General features: G+C 37.9%; 3 protein-coding genes across 3 annotated transcripts; 1 reads left to right on the forward strand and 2 right to left on the reverse strand.

Moving 5' to 3' along the window:
• Positions 1-844: 844 nt before the first annotated feature.
• Positions 845-5,160, reverse strand: LOC140950827 (protein DGCR6-like). Its single transcript, XM_073400052.1, has 5 exons — positions 4,879-5,160; positions 4,019-4,179; positions 3,223-3,329; positions 1,705-1,803; positions 845-1,027 (listed from the first exon to the last, which is right to left on the reverse strand). The coding sequence occupies exons 1-5, from the start codon at positions 5,094-5,096 to the stop codon at positions 923-925; spliced, it is 690 nt and encodes a 229-aa protein (XP_073256153.1). The 5' UTR covers positions 5,097-5,160; the 3' UTR covers positions 845-922.
• A 44-nt stretch (positions 5,161-5,204) lies between these two features.
• LOC140950515 (PAX3- and PAX7-binding protein 1-like) lies at positions 5,205-15,713 on the forward strand. The gene is made up of 11 exons (XM_073399758.1): positions 5,205-6,617; positions 7,097-7,223; positions 7,638-7,838; positions 8,560-8,759; positions 9,630-9,780; positions 10,768-10,886; positions 11,410-11,486; positions 11,720-11,786; positions 12,609-12,755; positions 13,184-13,335; positions 14,908-15,713. Exons 1-11 carry the CDS (start codon positions 5,217-5,219, stop codon positions 15,014-15,016), a joined length of 2,751 nt encoding a protein of 916 aa, XP_073255859.1. The 5' UTR covers positions 5,205-5,216; the 3' UTR covers positions 15,017-15,713.
• Positions 15,714-16,441: 728 nt separating this feature from the next.
• Positions 16,442-17,948, reverse strand: LOC140929828 (uncharacterized). Its single transcript, XM_073379528.1, has 2 exons — positions 17,194-17,948; positions 16,442-16,730 (listed from the first exon to the last, which is right to left on the reverse strand). Exons 1-2 carry the CDS (start codon positions 17,898-17,900, stop codon positions 16,442-16,444), a joined length of 996 nt encoding a protein of 331 aa, XP_073235629.1. The 5' UTR covers positions 17,901-17,948.
• Between the last annotated feature and the right edge of the window lie 3,250 nt (positions 17,949-21,198).

A 21,198-nucleotide genomic window follows, 5' to 3' on the forward strand; every position in this document is an offset into this window, starting at 1 on the left:
ACTGGTTTCCCTAATATTTATCTGCTGGATAGTAATTTATCCGGTGGGTAGTGCTATCCAGTGTTTGAACAACCAGCTCAGCCTGGGGTTTAGCATGAGATTTTGAAGGTGTATGCACGCAGGGAAGAAAAAACGTGGCACTGAAGGCAGGCCAACCTAGCAGGATCTGGGGCATGATCCCCCAGAAAATTATTAAACTTAGGGTCTCAGAACTGTCATTCCCAGTTTTTTCTGCAGGACATAAATTTTCAGTAAATTAATGCACAGGAAAATGCAGTAGTTATTTGTTAATTTTAGTGTTGTCAATAAGGTACAGTTTTCATGTGAAAAAAAGGCCAGTGGCGCCTTCAGAATTATGGAATAACAATAGTAATTATAAAGAAAGAGTTTAAACAATGATTAACAGACCAATCTCTTTTTTTCACCTTCAAATCTTTCCATTATTATTATTATTATTTTTACACAGATACAACCATAAACAAATTTAAATCTCCAAGACTAAAATATATTTTTTAAGAAACCAAAAAATTTGTTTTTTGGTTACCATGACAACAACCAGTGGTGGCGTACTGGTTAAAGTCTATCTTTATAATATATTTATACATCCAGTGATGCATCCAAACCCTGCATAATTCAAAATGCTGTACTGATTATGTCTGGACCACCACAAAAATTTGTCAGTAATTTATGATTTTTCCAGTGGTGTTTCAAGACCAAAAAAGGTCTTCATCAATCTGTATTTTTGTTGGACATACCGGGTAATCTATTTCCATCCAGACGGCAAGAAATTCTCAGGATTCCAATGTTCAGAAATCCCCATGTGCCCCCTCCATGTGCCTTTCAACAGTAGAGTATTAATATTTTTTGAGTGACTATGAAACCTCTATTCATTATGTCCCTACTCTCCTCACATCATTTATTTTTAACTGGGTGAATGGTCCAGTCGCTGTATGAAATCCAGAATGTACATTTGAAGTCGGATATCATCTGGATTATTTGTAATTGAAAACAATGGCACACCAGCTCTCTGTAAAAGGATAATCAATAGTGTCTTAGCATAACATTTTTCTATTACTGGTATGTCGACCAGTTAATCCCAGGTAATTTTTATGTAATTACAAACACTCAAAATTCTCTCTTAAAAAGAAAGGTTATGCAATGGATCTCTTTCAGGTAAAAAAAAATAAACTACACTATGGAGCAAGAAACGTAGTGGGACATCACCATGACAGAGAGGATTTCTACATTTTCATTTAATAATAATGATAATAATAATAATAATTTATGAACTTATTGTGTGCAGCTTAAAATGAGAATGATCAGCTGTGCATTACAACTACATTACTTTACAAGAAACAAATAACAGATGATGCATTAAAAATAAATAAATAACAATAAAAGAATATATATGCATGCAATTAAGAACTGAATATAAAATTGCTCACCAATATAAAGTTCTAAAAAGATAAGTCTTATATATGCGCCTTAAAACTGTTCACAGTAATCGCACAAAGTTCTTTTGGAAGAGAGTTGCAGAGCGTTGGCGCTCTTACCATAAAGGCTCTATCACCTAACGTCTTCGATCGAGCAGCTGGCATAGAAAGTAAAAATACTACCTGAAGATCTAAGGTTATATTTACACAAAAGAAGGTCTATTTTATTTTATTTGCATGACACAAAAGTAGTATACAAAATGAGACTTACTTGGAGCGTTGCCTGTTGATCACTAACTAACTGGTCCAGTTCCAAAACCAATTTCTGATCCACATGAGAAATTTCTTTTTCTAACTTCTCTTCCAAATCCTTGGGAAATACAAATTGTTTTTAGAGATTTGTAAAGGGATGTTTAGTAAATTCCATCTAATTACTGACAAAATAGAGGCATGGTGGTAAAGGGGCTAATGCCTTAATCTGTGTAAGGTCGTGGCTCAAGCCTCGCTATTCTGTTCTTAGACAAGAAACTTTGCTCCACATTGTCTCTTGCCACTCAGATCTGGTATTATGGTGGACAAGCATCCTATCCAGTGTTGTTGGCCTCAGTGCATTGTATATGTCTTTAAACTTTACCTGAAGGTTACATACAGTAAATCCTTTTTTAAACCCCTCGGCAGGCTTATTTCTTTCAAACACATTTGATGAAGGGCTTATTAATTTAGAAAATACGATGGTATCAGTTCTTCAGCCCAAGAAAAAACCATTGTACAGTACTACACAATATCATAGACATCATAAAAATGATAAAGGCATGCACACGCGTAATAGCATGCACAGGATGTACATAATGTCCCAATTCAAATGAAACTGAAATTGTTATTCACACTCACTGGCCACAGTACATGTATGTCCAGGTGCGTGGTGTGGCATTATGCAGTGGTACTAACTTAACATTCAATGAAAGCAATGTGAGATGCGGTTGATTTTTCAACTAGGCACTGTTCAGCCGAAAGGACTGAATATCAATTTCAGTTTCATTTGAATTGGGACGTATATACATCCTTTTTGATATTTCTTTGCCGAATATCACCTTATCAGCTATTGAAGTACAAGTGTCACACATCCCTGACGGTTTTTCTGTTAAACATTCATTTGTAATAAAGAGTTTTGTTGTCTGTCTTCAGATTAACTGTCTGGTTACATAAAGGTCCAAGCATTTTCAATTTGGGACTCCTTGTTTTTTTTAACAGTTTACTGGGACTCATTGGTTATGGACAGGGACTCATGATTTTTTGAAAGATGAGTCCCAGGACTCACCATAACTAATTGACACAAAATCACTCCAGGCTTTCCTTAATAATTAACTCAAATATCCCAAAAAAGTGATTGCGAGTGACTTGGGACCAGGCAGTACCTTACTGACAGTAATCAGAGGCAATTGATGTGAGAAATTTAACAAATCCAGTAAAGAGCAAGTTATTAAGAAAAGAAAATCGGCCTTATTGTATTTTTTGTTTGTCATAACACATTGTAGGATCAACCATCAGTTTTTTTAATACTGTCAGACTGACACAACATACAAACAAAAAAAACAATTATCATATAGCACGCATTACTTCAGAATCAACTGTAGCAAAACAATGAGCACTTCACAGGTACACCCCACCCTCAAGGTTGAAATTTATGCTAGAAAATATTACATTTACTGTTACCTGACATTTTACTTATTTATAAGTTCTTTTATAAGTAAAAAATTGTTTATTACATGCAAGGGGCCAGCTCCAATACCTTCTTTTCCTGAGCATTGGAAGCCTCAACAAGGGGAAGGTTATGAGGCCGTTGTTCACAGCTTTGAATGGCATCCCTTTGTTTCTTGGATAATTCCATTCGCTGAGCTGAAAATTATAGGACAAAAGACCAATTTTGATATATTTATATTCATCCCTCGCTACGATGCTTAGGGGAACAAAACTGGGATTAAAAAATTGTTCATGGCTGAACCTCAAGATTTATTCCTTTGTTTCATTCCCTTACGCCTCAGAGCAAAGTATGAATTTTAATATATCGAAATTGGTCCATTTCATGCAGTTAGTGAATGTCATAACAGAGAAGACTAACAAGGCAATGGCTATAACATAGAAACCTGAAAGTATATATGTTATAGCTCAAAATTAAATTCAGGTTAAATTTTTTTATTATCTAGACTAAATCCCAACAATTCCCTTTGTCGCCCAAGCCCTAATTCATGAATAATAATAGGGTTATGAGACAAGAAAATTAAGAATGGTTTATAAATTTTAACCTGAATTCAATTTTAACCCATAACATATACAAGGAATGAACAGTCATGGACAAATACTCAAATTAGTGCTCAGGGAACCTTAGTTTGTTCTTCCAATTCTGTCCTCAATAAATTATGTGAACTTGTCGTTATTTCGAGCAGTGACCATAATTTCTGTTATTTTAAACTTGAGGTTGAAGCAGGATGTTACTTCAAGCATTTATACTAGTTTTTATCTGGATGCAAAAGAAACGAAACTTTTAATTCTTATGACTAAAATATATTAATTCATAGAAGTAGTACCTTTTTGGGAGTTAACTAATTTCATTCTTTTGTTGAGCAAATTTCTCTCAGACAGTTGTTGTATGTCTTCAAGTCCCTTCACAATCTCAAAGACTGTACCATCAAGCAGACAGGTGGCAATTCCAGAGAGCACATCATAAGTAAATTTCTTTTTATATGTTCTGTTAGTAAAGAATGAGCAGTCATATATAATACAAAGAAATTATTTAGTTTGCTAAATGACTATAAATTTTAAACTGCTGAAAGTGCAAATATCAATAGTACAAAGATTTACGGTGAAACTCTGAAAATCATGAAAAGCAGAATTATTTTTGAAATGTTATTGTGTTGCAAGTCAAAAATGTAACTAATGTTTATGTTTTTTTGCCTCCGTCATTGACTCTCACAGCCCTCTCACAAAACCGGCTTTCTTCAGTGGTTCAAAAGATCATGTCTGTAGGTTGTAATATTGGTTGCTTTTGATCCATGTTTTTTTATTTTTTCGATTATGAGTGACAACAAACTTTCTCAGACATGAATTGTTACTTTTCTGCAATCTGAATGGTCAACTTTGTCTGTGGCCCTGGTTATGTAGTAGTCGCACTGTAACCTCAATTCAAAATATATGCATAAAGTTTATATATGGTTTCCACTATTGTTTAAACCAGTGTGTTGATAAATTATCATGCTTTCTCCAGTTTTACTAGGCTGAAATATATTGCCATGCAATTCAACTATCTTTACCCACAATTGTAAATTTGTAACACGTCATGGCTGTTTATGTTTTTACTATAAATGTTTATTAATTTCAGCGTTCCCTAAAATAGTGTTAATAACCAGGCCTAACAGGTTTCTTAAATGCATATGAGAAAAGTTCTCACCCAGGTAGATCCCGAACCATGGCTTGTAACTGCGTCAGATAGCTGGTTAACTTTTTCTTTTCAGCTTCGATTCTCTGTTGTTCCTTTCTGTATTCCTCCTCCTTGCGAAGCATTTCATCGCGTACCGTGGCCAGTAAGTTAAAATCTAGATTAGGTTGATAATTCAGTCTCGGTTGTCTTTGTCCTCCGCCACCGCCACCGCCGTAAAAGTAAGACATCTTAACTCGAAAATAAAAATAAAATCCTCAACACAAAGAATTGTTGGTCTCCGAAAATATGAAAACAGTCAGGCGCAAAGAAGGAATTCCCGTGATGCGTTGCGCGCCCATCAGACTATCATGGCCACCATGTTCAAGAAACATGGCAGACGAAATTTTCGGAAAAAAGTTGTTGATGAAGACGAAGAAAACGGGAATAAAGAAGACACAGAGAACGTTCCAACCATAACGGAAAGTTCGGGCGATAATTCTAAACAAAAAGAGCAAGGAAAGGTCAAGATCAAGACCAATGTAGTCTCTTCTGCAAACCCGCTTCTCAGCTTTGACACTGAAATTTCCAAACCAAAAGAGAAGCCAAAGTCAAAGATCAAGGGAACTTCTTCTGCTAATTCCCTCTTGAGCTTTGATGATGACATTGCGGACGATGGTGAAGTTTTTAAGGTGAAAAAGTCCAAGGAAAGTCGTCGCTTGGCAAAGAGAATTGAGCAGGAACGCAAGAAGAAAGATAAAATCGACGAGAAGAGATCTGTTGGAGATGGAAGCTTTGATCAGGGGCAAGATGATGCTGATGAGAAACTTGCCGCTTTGCGTGCTGAGCTAAGTAAAATGGCAAGGGAAGATGAGGAAGTCTCAGACAATGACGATGTTGACTCTGTTGAATCAGGGTCTATAAAGAAAGAGCCAGTTACAAACTCTAATATAAAAACAGGCATTTCTGATATCAGTATTCCAGATGCAGCTACAATCCATGCTGCACGCAAGAGGCGTGAAATGGCCAGGCAGACAGAGCAGGAGTTTATTCCCCTGGATGACACAAAGAGATATGAGGGGCACTCTGCTTCCACTGGGCGTTTAGTCAGGGAAGATGAAAATGATGTCAGTGATGATGAAGGTGAAGAAGGTGCTATAACATTCTCTGTAGCACGAAAACGAGGCTTTCCTGCTTTGGATCGTCGGCGAGAAGTTGAGGCCGCTCTTGCAAATCAAGAACTGGAGGACAAATCAGACAACGAGGAGGTGGAGGATGAGGAATTGAAGCGTTGGGAAGATGAACAGATCCGTAAAGGAGTAAAAGGAGTTCCTGTTCCTTTGGTGGAACAAGAATTACCACATACTACTGCTGTGACAAACTCACTTTATCAACAGCCATATACTGACGACCAATCTTCAATGTTTCAATATGCCCAGGGACAACCTTATTCATATGGAACAGGATATGCCAACACGCACACAAATGGAAACCAAACATATGGACCTGCTCTAACTGCCACTTCACTACATTCACGTCATGCTGTTACCGTTGACATGATTTGTGACAAGATGAAACAACAGTTAAATTCTCTGCAGGAGGTACATCGTGGACATCAGATGGAACAAGAAAAAGTCACACAGCAGCTGGAAACTGCACAAGGAAGCATTAAAAAACTTGAACGCCAAGGGCGAAATGCTGAGCAGAGATTCAGTTTCTTCCAAGAGATGAGGGGGTATGTCAGGGACTTGATAGAATGCCTTAATAACAAGGTGGGTGATACAAGCATGGAATGAGAGATGGAATCATGAGAAGAGACTTGTCAAATGCTTTTCTCTCTTTGATCTTGACTTCTTACACCTTCCGTCCTTTCATGGATATTTTGTTGTTCAAAATGGGTCAAACCTTTCATTTACCAGTCTTTGCTATGAGTGAGGAGCTTATTTCACATATTTCTTTTCTTTCCATATTTTTTTTTCATGAAAACTTTGGTGTTACTTTTCCAATTCATGAACATGTAAGGTTTAATAACTTTTTCAAAGTTGATCTGATTTTATTTTGTTGTTTTGACTGATTTATGATTTATTCTCCCACAAAACAAATTTGCCAGCAATTAACCAACCACAAGAAAGAAACATTGTTACTTTCCCACACGTTGTCACCACGTCCTTATATATCTCTCTCACAACAACAAAAGGGTTTTAAAAGTCAAAGAGGATCCAGATTAATGCCTCTTTCTCATCTTGCACAGGTTCCAGAAATTGACGAGCTTGAGAGGTCAATGCATGCATTGTTAAAGAATCGAGCCAGTAGTCTGGTGCAGAGAAGACAACTGGACGTCAATGATCAGGCAGAAGATTTCTTAAATGCTCAAGCTGGTGAGTGACTGTTTTTGTATGTTACTTACACTATTCGCCCCCGAACTGATAGGAAAGTTCTTTGGGTGCAGATCCATGTCCATTGTACCAATTTGTTATGTTGTCAGGTTTAATAGTCAAGGACAACTTTGTCTTCTAACTTGTGCATGGGGAAGAGATCCCTTGTCACCTAAAGACAAGAGATAAGTCACGTTAAGTCACAAGGGACCGTTGTCAACTTTTCCCTAGAATCCCAGTTTTGATTTACTTCATAAGATCTAAGTTGGTCAAATACATGTATCAAATGCTTTCATCCCTTTGAAATCCTATACATTATCCCTAGGTAAGTTTTTTTCCCTTCGTCTTTCCCCTGAAAGAGCCAAACAGAATGTGACGTCAGGGTGTATTGTTTACATTTTTTATCTCATCTAACAGGAAGACAAAGTCAAAGTTCATCTAAACCCTCTGATCAGAACAAGATGAGACGTGCTGCTGAGAGAGAAGGAAGAAGAGCACGTAGGAGGAAACATAGAGAAAAAGAGAAAAAAACATCCCAACCTGATACTCATCATGAAGGACAGTCTACTGATGATGAAGAAACTGAAACAGATGCTGTCAAATTCAGGGCAGAAACAAGTAATTTTTTGTGTTACTACTTTCAGGCTAGGTCAAGATTCCCACAACATCCCATTAATGAATCAATTATCTAAAAATTGCATCTGTTAGTAGTTGTAAATTTCAGATTCATCTATGTATTTAAAGTGATTTCTCACACAAGGTAGTTTTGAATCTTCTACCGGCTCAGTTTTCTTGAATTTGATATGTCTTCAAAGCAATGTTATTCATGAAGCATGTAGCCAAAAATCTCCGCTCATTGCACAGGTAGGGATGCAGAAGTGAATTGGATACTGGTCGCTACATGCACGTTAATTCAAGCTGAATTAATAATTTTTATTGGTTGATTTTATAGTTTTACTGTTCTTTACCATATTTTTCTTAGTGTATACTACTACATGAGAAATTTCTGCAATTTGATTGGCTTAGAACAGTGGTTTTTCAGCTTAATTTGAAATACCTATATGTGAACACTACAAACCTTTTGTGGGTAGTAATATAAACAAATAATTGCATGATTTGTACGTGATATTTGGCGTAAATACCACTCGTGATATTTCAAAATAATAGCATAATTTGTATGTGATATTTGGGGTAAATACCAGCCTAACAGCTCATGAAATTACCTATAACAATTTTGAAATATCACTTGTGGTATTTATGCCAAATATCACTACAAATCATGCTATTACCTTTACAAATATAATCATCTGTCACTTTTGTTTCTTCTACCTTTCTGTAGAGAGAATAACGTCAGAAGAGAAGGCCATTTTTGAAGATGTCATTGAGGACTTCAGCTCAATCGACTCTATAAAGTCAAGATTTGAAGAATGGAAGAACAAACATGAAGACTGTTATACGAATGCATATATTTCACTTTGTCTTCCTAAACTGTTTGCTCCATTTATTAGACTTCAACTTTTGGACTGGAATCCATTCGAGGTACAACTGATACCTTTTTTATGAACATTGTGAGCAAATGGATGTGGAACTGAACTTGACAAGAACTTTGTGTGTGTTGCTGATGCACACCATGGAAATGAATGCATAGTTCACTTTTGAAGGTTTCTGCTCTATAGTGTACCTGCATTCTACTAAATTGTTTTAACCCTTTCACTCCCAGAAGGAGCCAAATTCAAAATCTGAAAAGAATTGAAAATTTATTTGCTAATGTGTTGAAAAGCAAAATAATAGTACAGCACGAAGGGGCTGCAAAAGATGTATCATTTGAATGGTCACATAGCAACATAGCAGGATTTTGTCCAGAGAATTAAGAAATAGAATCACTTTGCAATTCTCAATCATTCATGCTGGTAGTGAAAAATGTAACCTAGTTTTCATCAAATGTTGAATCATTTCTAGTCTGTAGACCTTTTAATTCTCGGTGAGGTCTAAAACTGTGACTATGTTTCAATGGAAAGCATCAGACTTTGTTTTAGTGGGGAAAAAGCTAAAATTTTATCTTTTTGGAAAAACCTTTGTGGCTGAGTTTGGGTTCAATGTTTTCATGACAAATGTCCCAAATGTCCTTGTGCAGGCAGCCTCAAATCATGCTTTTAAAATTAGCATTCTTTGCTGTTTCAGTTTAAAGGAGTGTGAAAAATGGACCATTTGGGGACAAATGAAAGTATTTAACAATCCTTTGCAGTTATTACTTCACTGTGTGCGTGATAATGTGGCAAATTTAAGGCAGCTTTTTTTGTATACTGTGTCAAGATGAATAGAATTCTCTTTCTGCTATCTCAATTTTCAAGTAGAAGGAGATATAGTTGTAAAGTTTATTTTTTAAAACCTTTTTCTTTCTCTTTTTAGGCCAAGAGCATGGAAATTGAAGAATTCCGCTGGTATAAAAGTCTTGTATTGTTTGGCTGTGGAGATGATCCATACGATATTGATGTTGAAGATCCTGATGTCAAACTGATTCCAGCTGTGTTAGAGAAGACTCTTATTCCAAAACTAGTTGGTGAGTATAAGCAGTACCATTTTATTGTATGCCATGTTGCTGAAGCTTGATTACAAGGAAGGTTGTGAGTAGAGCAGCCTTTCTCTTTTGTAAAGCAGGCTCTGCTTCGGGCAGCATGAGACCCTTCTTGCTACAAACTCCAATGCCTTTGTTCTGACCTTTGACTGGGTTTTGATCTGCTGCATACTGAAAGATAGCTTTCAGGGCTTTCACTAAAGGCAAGGGGTTAGGGATTTCCCACGGCTACTAAGAGTATGACTGCCCGCTAATTTCATAGGAAACAAGGAAATTACACCCAAAAGAATTTTGTAGCTGTTTAGTTCCCGCCAACTAATTACATTTATATACTGTCACTGTAGCTGACAACTTAAAATCTTGGTGACAGCCCTGGCTTTCAACTATGATCAACATGTACCATTAGGGTGTTTCATTTCAACCAATTAGAAGAACTGTACTCAGATTTTGGTAGAGACATTTTGGAGAGGTTTAGAATCGTGTTTTCAGCAAACAACAAATGTCAGATTCAATTTTGCAATTTCTTAAAATTGGAAATGAGGAGATAAGCTTGCTACAAGTAGACCTCATAAGTTCTTAGTGAGCGAAGCGAGCAAGAAAAATCAAGTGAAGTCAGGAATAACCAACCAGGAAAAAAATTTTAAAGGTCTTTTAGAAAGTCTAATAAAATATTGTACTTAAACTAATTGTGATGAATGAAACTGGCATGAAATGATATTACTAATGATTTTTTGTGGGTATAATGAACCGCAAACAACAAGTAGAAGGAAAACTTGGCCACATGGTACAAATTGACATTTGTTGTTGGCTGTAAACGTGATTCTAAATCTATCTGTTATCAGTTTTGGATGGGAAAGAGTTAAATGTAATGCCAGGCGGTGAGGGGCTACTCTCCTTGAGATGACTTCTCCAATGAACTAACTGTTGTGGATGCCAGGGTGTTGATTCTACTCTTTTCATATTTTTATACAGGTCTTTTTGAACACGTGTGGGATCCATTATCCCAGAAACAGACGACACTAGCCATTAAATTAATAAGAGGAATGGCTGAGGTGTATCCTAACTTCCAGGCTCAAAACAAGACAACACAGGTAAAAAATATTGATCGTCAAAATAGATTATCGGTGTTCGTTTGCACTTGTCTTTCATCTGTAAACAGTGATGCACCTGTAGTTTGGTTTGGCCCTATTAACAAGGTAAATTAAAAGAGAAATATACATGTTGGGATTATATAATATGCCATATAGAGCTGTAAGACATGCTAAACGGTTTTCTTATAAGAAAATGTATGGGCCATTTTTTGGAACAAATCAATGTGACCCTAATGACGAGGTGGCTGTATAAATGAGGTGGAACAGCAGGGTTCCACTGTATCAATCACTACTGTTAACGAATGATATGTAGGATATTTTATATGTCTTAGTTTAGGGAGACAGCATTAATCCTTTCCCAGGCTTCTGATCTGAAAAGATTTTGAGGTGTTATACTGTATTAACCTCAGAAACATACTCTTGTGAAGATAATTCTGATTTTTATTTGCTGACTTTATTAATTTTAATTGTCATACCATGCAAGTACTTTCAATTTATTTCTTGTTGATACTTTCTTCTACAGTCGCTGTTTGCCGCAATAACTACTCGTATGCGGCGATGTGTTAGCGATGATGTATATGTTCCTCTGTATCCAAAAAGGTAATAATTATTATTTTTCTTTTATCCTGCAAGCTCCAGAGGTAATAGGCTGCCAACAACTCTCCATTTCCCTCTTAGGACACAGAGCAACTAAGCATTGTATGAGGTCTTAAAAAATGCTTGAGGACGAAGAATGTCTAAAATAATGTGTCTTAACAAAAAGGAAGAAGGAAGTCTTCATTGTTAGGTACATTTCTCATTGTTTCCATCCTCTTCCCTTGTATTTTTGGCAGTTTACTGGATAATAAGGCTTCTGGTGCTCTGCCCTTCTTTCAGAGACAATTCTGGAGTTGTGTGAAGGTATTTACTTTAAACACTGTAAGGCAACGCTAAGCAAGGTTTTCAGTGAAGGTCAAGCTTCACAATGGCCTTTTGTATGTTAGCCTGCGTGGCAGGCGTTCGAAACGGAAGGGGAAGGGAATTAGAGCTCGAGAACGCCTGCCACGCAGGCTATTTGTGCGTTTGTGATAGGCCTTTTGCAATAGTTGGTCACGTGATCAACTTTCTGTTTAAACCCGCAAATAGTTTGCTTTTCGAAAATTTTGTGAGCGGAAACAGCACATTGCAAACTAGGTAGCTTGAGAATTTTCAGCCGTATATTTCAAGAGTAGCGAATGCAATGGCCACCGAAATTTGGAAGGATTTGTATAGGGAAAACAACACAAATCCTTGTAAAATTTTGAATTTCTGTCCTTTTATCTTTCACTTATGTCTTAAAAGGGCTTAAATTATCTGTTATGAAAAAAAAGGAAAATTTGAACTTTGTAATGCTTAAGGAAATATTTTACGACCGTTTAAAAATTTCGAAATTTTAAAGGATTGGTATGGAAAACTAGGAAAGTTGGTCTAGGAGAACCGAAAACGACTGTTATGGGTCGATAAGTTACCACGTGACCTTATATTCAGCGGGAACAACGCTCGCTGAATTTTTTCAGATGCAGGATAACACTGGTCACGTGGTCTTTAGTCAGTCAGTGAGAGTCCAAGTCAGGTATCGGAAATTTACAGGTAAATAAAAGAATAAATTTCAATTTGATTAGAATTTTTTAAGCGTAAGCAAAAACAGTTCTGAGAGATTTCTTTCGTTTAGCTCCTTGCGTTTCTTTTTGAATTCTTTTGCAGTTGTTAGGTAACATTCTTAAGTGGGAGGGACTTATTTCATCCGCTAGACTTCAAGAAATGGCGGTAGATGGACTGCTGAACAGATACCTGTTGTTAGCTCTGCAACACTCACATCTTTACTACGACAGCCTGGAGAAGGCAAAGGCGGTAAGAATATAGCTTTTACCTGTTGTCTTGCAATATCGGGTTAAACAACGTTGAATTCAGCTCAAAAGTAGACAGATGTACAGTGGAACCTCGATACAACGAAGGGCCAAGAGTTCGCTTTAACGAGGTTTCGTTATATCGAGGTTCCTTTTCAGATATTTTACTATTGCTGGGGTAAAGCAAGTCGTACGTTGTACCGAGGAGATTCGTTATATCAATGTTCCACAAGTGTACTTATTTACGAGTCGTTGGCTAATAAATGTCGTAGCTGTGATAACGCTCCTTCGTAGACTTATTGTATAAGACGAAGAAGTACCGTGTAATTTGGCTTTAAGAGAATCGTTTAGGATATTTAGGCTCAGTACCTTCTCGAAGTTTCAAGACGTTAGACCCCTTAAGGAATAAGATTTTTTGTGATTCTGTTTCAGATTACAGCCTCGTTTCCAAAACAATGGTTTAACGATCAACAACAGACAACATTATCTTCGTTAGAGGCATTTGCGCGCTATCTCGCTACGTTAGCAACCAGTATGCAGCGCTCAAGTGCTGGATGTCCAGAAGCCGAAAGAAAGAAAGCCAGGTAACTTTTTGACAACTTTAGTAATTTTGGTAGAGACCTTTAGATTCTAAAACGAAGACGACTATGAGAATATGAGATGCTTAGTGGTGCGCGAGCATGAACATGCGTCATTAGGGAGTTCATGGATATTATTATTCATTCAAAATATTTCCCCGATTCTGATTGGCTAAAAGCACTTGCATAATTCACCATAACCAGTAGCTGATGACCACATTTGGAAGAATTTTGTGTTTAACGAGGAAATGACGTCAAAAATGCAGAAACCGTTAACCGAGAAAACCTAGGGACGAGGTTGAGTTGTTTTGGTTGTGGAGACTAAAATGGCGGACATTTCACTCGTTTCAAGAGTAAGAACTAGGCGAAATAATAGCTTAAAACATGGCAAGAACAGCAAGAAGACAACTCGAAGGGCGACATCTGCTGTTTGGAGAATATTTGCGGAGCTGAACAACCCTGAACGTGCACTATCGAAGATGAACTTAACATCGATGGAGGTAAGCATGTTTTGGTCACGTTTTTAAACTAAGAATTATTTTGAATGAATAATAAAACAATTATTGAATTCGGCTTTCATATTATATGAAGAATTATGGAGATCTCGAAGGGTGTTATCCGCCTCGGCCTACGGCTTCGACGGATAACACCTTTCTCGATCTCCATAAATTCTTCATAAGATACTCAGCCTCATTCATTAATTGTTATGGGGAGTTTAAGCAACGACGTTTGTGAGCAACGCACGTCAACCGGAAGTGGACTTTTTGCACTCTAGAGCCGTGCTATTGAACATTTATTTGGTCAAATCGTCTCCATGACAGTTAAGACACTTAGCCATACAAATTTGGTAGTTTGAAGGCATGAGAACTCCCCATGTAGTAGCTATCGTCAATCTACCAGGGGTTTAGGTTAAAATCTTGTAGTGAAGGAAGCAAGTTATTATACATGTCGGTTAGAAGTTTTATCATTTTGCGATCGGGAGAGGCCTAGCTTAACCCTCTTCAATAAAAATAAGCGTTTTAATTTTTCTAGCGAACAAAGTAAAATGAAGCCTTCCGCGGCGTTGTTTATTTTTTTGATATTACGCAAATCAACTTTGGTAACTTCTGAGGATAAAAGAGTTAAATTCCACCTTAATCTTGTTTTGCTTCGAATAAACCAAGTTGAAGTACCTCGAATAGTTACTGAATAGGCCCTTTGATCATATGCTTAGATACCACTTAGCAACGTCTCGCTGAATGGCAAGCCATCTGAGCGTTTATTCCCATCAGAAAGGTTTGAGTGCTATCCAGCGAAAAAATTCTAGTTGAATAACTCTGCCGAAAATTACCCAAACTGACTGCACTAGAAGACTTGAAAGACGTTTGAATTTACCTAGGGAGGCTTTGCCCGATGGCTCTGAATGAGACTTGTCATCCAGCAAGCTGATCCTAAGTGGTATCGGCCAAGGATATTAGCAAGTTCTGCAAAGGTCCTATTCTGTTTTTGTATTCGATCGCTAATGAAAGCATGCAAAGTATTATTTTAAGCATTCCGTATTTTGATTTTACCATATGTATTTCTTGATGTTTCTCCTAGGAGTGGCATCAAGAAAGTTGTTCAACTTCTACTTCAGCTAAGATCTATGGACAAAGCTAGGCTAGTAGCGGTAGAACATAACATGGACGAACTTGTGAAAGACCTTTGATATCTCCTGAGGTCATTTCATGCCTGAAACTGCGCTGTACCATGAAGCCGTCAGCAGCTGTGTATCGGCCGATGATCGTTTTTAGCATTCTTTTTCCAAGGACTTTTTTCATGATAATTACATGTTTTTCATTTTGACACGTATGACCAAAAATATATGCTATGTTGGACAATGTTAGTGGCTGCTATCATGAACTAATGGTTGCCGAGAAAATATTCAAAAAGGGATGTAAAAATCACAAATGTCTTCGGAAAAAAAATCATCATGTACTTGCGGAAGACTATTTTCCTCAATTTCATAAAAGGAGTGACTATGATGATTACTTCTATGGCGGAATTTACCAAAAACTCCCCTTTTGTAGAAAATAATAATAAAAATAATAAACACGCTAACGTTACCCAAATTTTCAACTGATTACGACTTAAACTTGACAGTTCACTTTTTATGAAATATTTCCTTTGAAACTGAAAAAGTGAAAATGTCGATGCTCGCGATGTCCAAGGTAACGTAAACACTTACTCGAGTTTGACTTTACTTGATGGTGAAGTGGTTAAGTTGCCAACAGATAGCGTTCTTCACGAGGGAGGTTGTTGAGAAGTTTTTGCTCTGGTGCATGATCAACTCGGATGATAGTTGGAAGTGCGCAAACACTTTTGTAAATCAACTCTTTATTGACTAAAAGAATATTTATTCCAGATCATTACTTGTGCTCTTGTTTCATAATTCCTCCGGATAAAAAGTGCTGTCAATTGTAAATTAAATAGTTAGACTACTTGTAACATTTAAAGAGTTCTTTAAGAATTTATTAAAGATCTTTCTTGGCTTTCGGTATCGTGCGGAAAAACGCTCTCTATTTTCGAGTGCCGCCAGCCTAGCTCATCAAGCATGCTAGTGACACTTGCTTCGCGTCTGTAGTTGTTACAAGCAAAGCGGGCAGCTCTTCTTTGTACCATTTCAATTTTATTTTGGTTCTCTTGGGTGAAAGGATCCCATATAGTAGACGCATACTCGATTTGTGGTCGAACAAGAGTCTTGTATGCATTAGCTTTGATGTGTTTCTGGTTAATTTGTAGGTTTCGTCGGAGAAAACGTATGGATGAATTAGCTTTCTTAACTGTACAGCATATATGTTCGTTCCAAGACAACTTATGGTGTGCAGTGACGCCAAGATATTTAACTATATCTTTTTCCTTAAGAATCTGGTTGTGTAGGATGTTGTGTTGATGTTGTTAAGCTTGTCGCTTCGCTTCATTTTCTACTCTTTCTCAGCCTAGTCTCCAGGGGTTCTCGCCTCGATCAATCCTGGACTCTACTGTGAGCTGTGACGTCACCGAGAGAGACTCTCTCTCTCTCGCCCGCTTTGCGTGGACAACGGGTCAAGAAGGAACGCCTCAACCTTAAAAGTGACCGCGGTGTGGGGAACGCCTAGGGACTAGGCTGACTCGTCTTCATTTTCCCTGTTCTTTTCGTTCTCCTACCCCTCCTCATTCTCCCCTCGTCCTTTTCCTTCACCCCCATCTCCATCTCAGTCATCTCATCCTCCTTCTCCTTCTTTAACCCGTTGTTTTCCTCTTCATCCTCCACTTCTACCTCATCCTCCACCTTCTCCCACAACCTTCTGGATCTTCTCCTTCTTGTACTCTTCTTTCTCGTCCTCGTCCACCACCATCTCCATGTCCTCCTCTTCCTTTTCATCCTTTTCTCATACCTCCTCCTGCGCCACCACCAAAATCTCTCTTTGTCTCATTCTATAGCTCGTCGTCGTCCTCTTTCTCCTTCTCCTCCACCATTTCTGCCTCCTCCATCTCCTTTTACTCTTATTTCTCTTCTTCCGCTACCGCCACCATCTCCATCTCTTACTTCTTCTCCTTCTCTATCTCGTTGTCTTCTAACGTAACTCTAACCCTAGCCCTAAACCTAAACCTAACCCTACCCCTATCCCTAAACCTAACCCTACAAACCCTAATCCTAACCCTGACCCTACCCACACCCCAACCCCTACCCCTACCCCTAACCCTACCCCTACCCTTAACCCCAACCCTGACCCTAACCCTAACCCTAACCCTAACCCTACCCCTACCCCTAACCATACCAACCCTAACCCTGACCCTAAACCTACCCCTGCCCTTACCCCTAACCCTAATCCTACCCCTACCCCGAACCATACCAACACTAACCCCAACTCTAACGCTAACTTTTCTCCTTCTCCACCACTTCTACCCACTCCATCTCCTACTTCGTTTGCTCTTCTTTCTCTTCCTCTTCCTCCTTTACCACCACTAACTCCATCTTCTCCATCTCTTCCTTCTACTCTTGTTTCTTCTTCTCCTTCGTTTTCTACTTCACTAGTCACCTTTAATGGCAGAAGTCCCAACTCTTCACGCAAGACTCTAATTGTAGCATCGTCACTGATTACATCTTTCAATAAAATTCCTTCTTTCAACAGGTCAGTTTCTTCATCCACACACTGAAGTTCATTCAGCTCTTCTAGTTTTTTAAACATCTTACATCCTGGGAAATTTATGGTGTGGACAAGTTCAGATTCGTGGCAAACCCATCGATATTGTTTGAGTCCGCTTAACAGTCCTGCCATTTCTAATTGAGAGAAGTCCACGCATGACCCTGGCACAAGCAGCTCTTCATTTGATTGATGGTAAGGTACTAACATGACACCAACCTTTATGTCGACTTCTGTAGAACGCTTCAAATGCTTTGTTAAAAGTTCGCGATACACTAAAGTTTGATAAAGAGCGTCACCAAAGTTTCCAGCTTTATCCCACCAGGTCTCTAAACTTTCCGTACCTTTTTGAGTGGAGGTCTTCCAGTCAACGATTAAAACTTCAGATTTCTCTGGACGAAAAGCGACAGCATCCATTTTTCCCATATAGAAGGTTTTTTTAGATTTTTGAACACTCCAGCCCCAAATATCGACTTCTGCATAAAGAAAGTTGCATCTGTATTTCTTTTCTAACGCACTTAACACATTGCCTTTCTTTCCTGTTCGATGTCCTTTATTTATTAGAACTGCAAATTCTTTATGTTCTTGTCGACCCTTTTCTTGTGGACTTCCTGGGTTATTCTCATCCTTTGTTACGGCTAGTGTTTCTGGATTACCGGAGTTTTTTACTGCTTGTGCACTTCCTGGGTTCTCTTCATCATTTGTTACGTGTCTCTTAGCCGGCCCAACGTTTAGTGTTTCTGGATTAAAGGATTTTTTTACTGCTTTTTTCTTGGAATCCGTGTCCGTGTTAAACTATATATAGAAAAAGAATGTTCATTGTGAACGTAAGTGAATACAAAAAAACAAGATGAATGCGATTCACTACCTTTTCCAAAGGTCGGTAACTACTCGTCAAGGGTCGTGGCTAACGGATGCAATAGGGTAATAGGTTTCAATGCCATTTGGTCTGAAAGTGGGTGTGGATTTAAACCTAATTCTTATTCGTACACTGGACTAGGGTATGATTTGGTCTGCATAAAACTGTATATGGGTGTCAAAAGAAGCAACGTGCACCCTAAGCTGCACTTTTAATTCACATTTCGTGGGTTGGCCCTTGTCGCAAATGGTTGTGAATTGCCCAGTACCTATGCTAGAACAAAATGAATGTTTCCCCAAAAGTAAATCTTGAGGTCTTCTTGTGCCTTAACGTTTAATTTTAGTCACGTGACATGTCAAGTGACCAAAAGTTGAAAATGAAGGAAATTGGTAGCGAATTTATTTTGTTTGAATAAATAGATTGGCTTTTCTGATAAAGGGTAAACATACTTTACTTTTACGTCTGGAATGATTGTACGCAAGGTTTGAAATCAAATTTTTAAAATTAATTTGAGATTAAATTTGAGCATTTAAAATGATATTTTCCCTCGTAGTTTTTTATTGATGTGTAATGGACACTTATTCCAAACGTGAAGTGTTAGAACTATTTTATATGAATGAGAAAAATTTTATTGCTTGATTTATTTTCATAAACCTGCCACCAATTTGTGAGTTATTTAAGATTTTTAGAAAAAAATGTGTGCGAAATTTTGATTCAGCTCCGTAATCTGTGCCGATGTTATAGGCTTATAGCTAAATCGTCATTTCCCACAGGCAAACCCATTAGACCCTGGCCTTAAACTACTTGAGGTGGAGGGTTTTAATGAATCGGGTCGCCTGCTCGAGAAAGCTACAACACATGCCAAAAGAGTCAGTCAATGAGATAAGAGGAAAGGGTGATAGGAGCTTAGTAAGGAGACCATAAACGAACTGAGGAATAAGAGCAGGATGGCGCTACTGGGCACTAGGAGAACAGCAGCAAAAGATAGAGAAGCCTGGAGAAAGCCGTCGAGGTTGCCTATTGAGATATATCGTATGACGCATCGCGTTGTTTAAAACATGTACCAAAATACGCCAAATTTGTGTTTAATCAATGTCTGACGTTTCATTTGACAGAAGAGCTCCTACTTATCTCTGGAGGCGGGTAATAATTTATAAAGAAAGCATTTATTTAGCAATAATAGAAAAGTCAGATACTGAACGAAAACAGCGCCCGCCCGCTCTTTTTGTTAAGAAACCCGGACGAGAAACATAGCCTCAGTCAGTCTCTTATCATCAGATTTGTCTTTTTGGTCGGAATTACGACTCGTCTATTCGGTGTCAATCGCAATGGCCGTAAACGTAAAAAAAAGATACCCTTTTAGTGAGAATGTTTCTAAAGAAATTCTTCGCTAGTGCTATACAGTCTGCTGCTATTACGAACGCTAAATCGCGTTTGCAATACCTAGTCGGCTACAACAGAGGTTTACTATAAGGGACGGACCATTAGAGAAGTTATAGAGGGGGTGGGGAACTTTCGAGCTGTGTACATTTTTTTTTGCTACATTTTCACTGCATGAGTTTTTTAGGGTAGTCGGCGTGCATGAATTTTTTTTCATAAGACTTTCTTTTGCAGGAATATTTTTTGTATTTCGCCCCCTTTCCCTCACCCACATAATCTTTTTCTAATGGTACGTGCCGCAGATTAGAAAAGTGACAACCGCCTGTCAAGTTAAGACAGCCGACGGTTTTCTCTCTATATAAAGGTAACCTTTATATAGAGAGAAAACCGTTTTCATAAAAACCCATAAAACGACCTTAAATCGGCCCGTGGACCACACAGGAGAGACGTAACACACATTTTAAGTAAGGTAAGCTGTTTTTTTGGTAGAAATTCTTTCATTTTCGTAGGTTACAGAAACGATAGGTTTTTTTTCCCATACAAATCCTTATATTTTGAATGTTGTAAGGCAGTGAAATAAGGGCTACAATTTGTTACTTTTTTATCGGAAGTTTCGTCATTACAAGTGAAAGCCTCTAATTATTCAAGGCATTGTCTCCAAGTTTCATTTTCACGTGAACAGCAGTAACTAACAATGCATTTGAAATATGCAAAATGCTAGCTATTGTTGTGCACGAAAATATGAAACTTGGACACAATACCCTGAATAATGAGAGGCTCACACTTGTAAACACATTTTATTTTACTGCCTTACAATATATCAATAATCTTGAAACTAAAAGGTCATATAAAAGGAAGGTTAATCTCAAGAATCTTAAATTTTTGAAAAAATCTATCGAGCGGTTTAAAAATTATTCGCTAATTTGTTAAAGTAGACCAAAATGTTCAAAAAACCGCTAACTGAGCGCCTCGATACATACTAATCAAATCCTTCTTTCTAGCAAACGGCTGAAGCTATCTCCTTGATCTTTCACAAATGTTTTTAAAAAGACTGAAACTACCCTGAGGTGAAATTGCACGTCAAAAGCGCTTCGTTTTCTACAGATAACGGCCGAACACCAAGATTGTCCATTTTTTACCGTATTTCTAACCACAAACTCTTTATCCCAAAATATCTCGCTTAAACTTCACGAACATCGAGGCTGCTATTGGAGGAAAAAGCTCCCGTGAATGATTTTCGAAGAACAGTTCCTAGTGCCGAGATATACTGCTGCAAGTAAAATAGGTAATAGCGTCATTTCGTTGCCATGACAACTCCGATGCCGTTGCAACCCTGATCATAACAAATTTTCATCTTCATCTAATACAACTGTGGTGGCAATTTTTTTCAAAACTTTGTTTATGGAGACGTAGTTTATGCTCAAACTTGGGAGGTATTGGCCCTGAAAAACTGTATCGAGCCACCTTAAAGTGTCGACAGCTCCA

The sequence above is a fragment of the Porites lutea genome, chromosome 1 (genome assembly GCF_958299795.1).
Source record: "Porites lutea chromosome 1, jaPorLute2.1, whole genome shotgun sequence".
NCBI lineage: Eukaryota > Metazoa > Cnidaria > Anthozoa > Scleractinia > Poritidae > Porites > Porites lutea.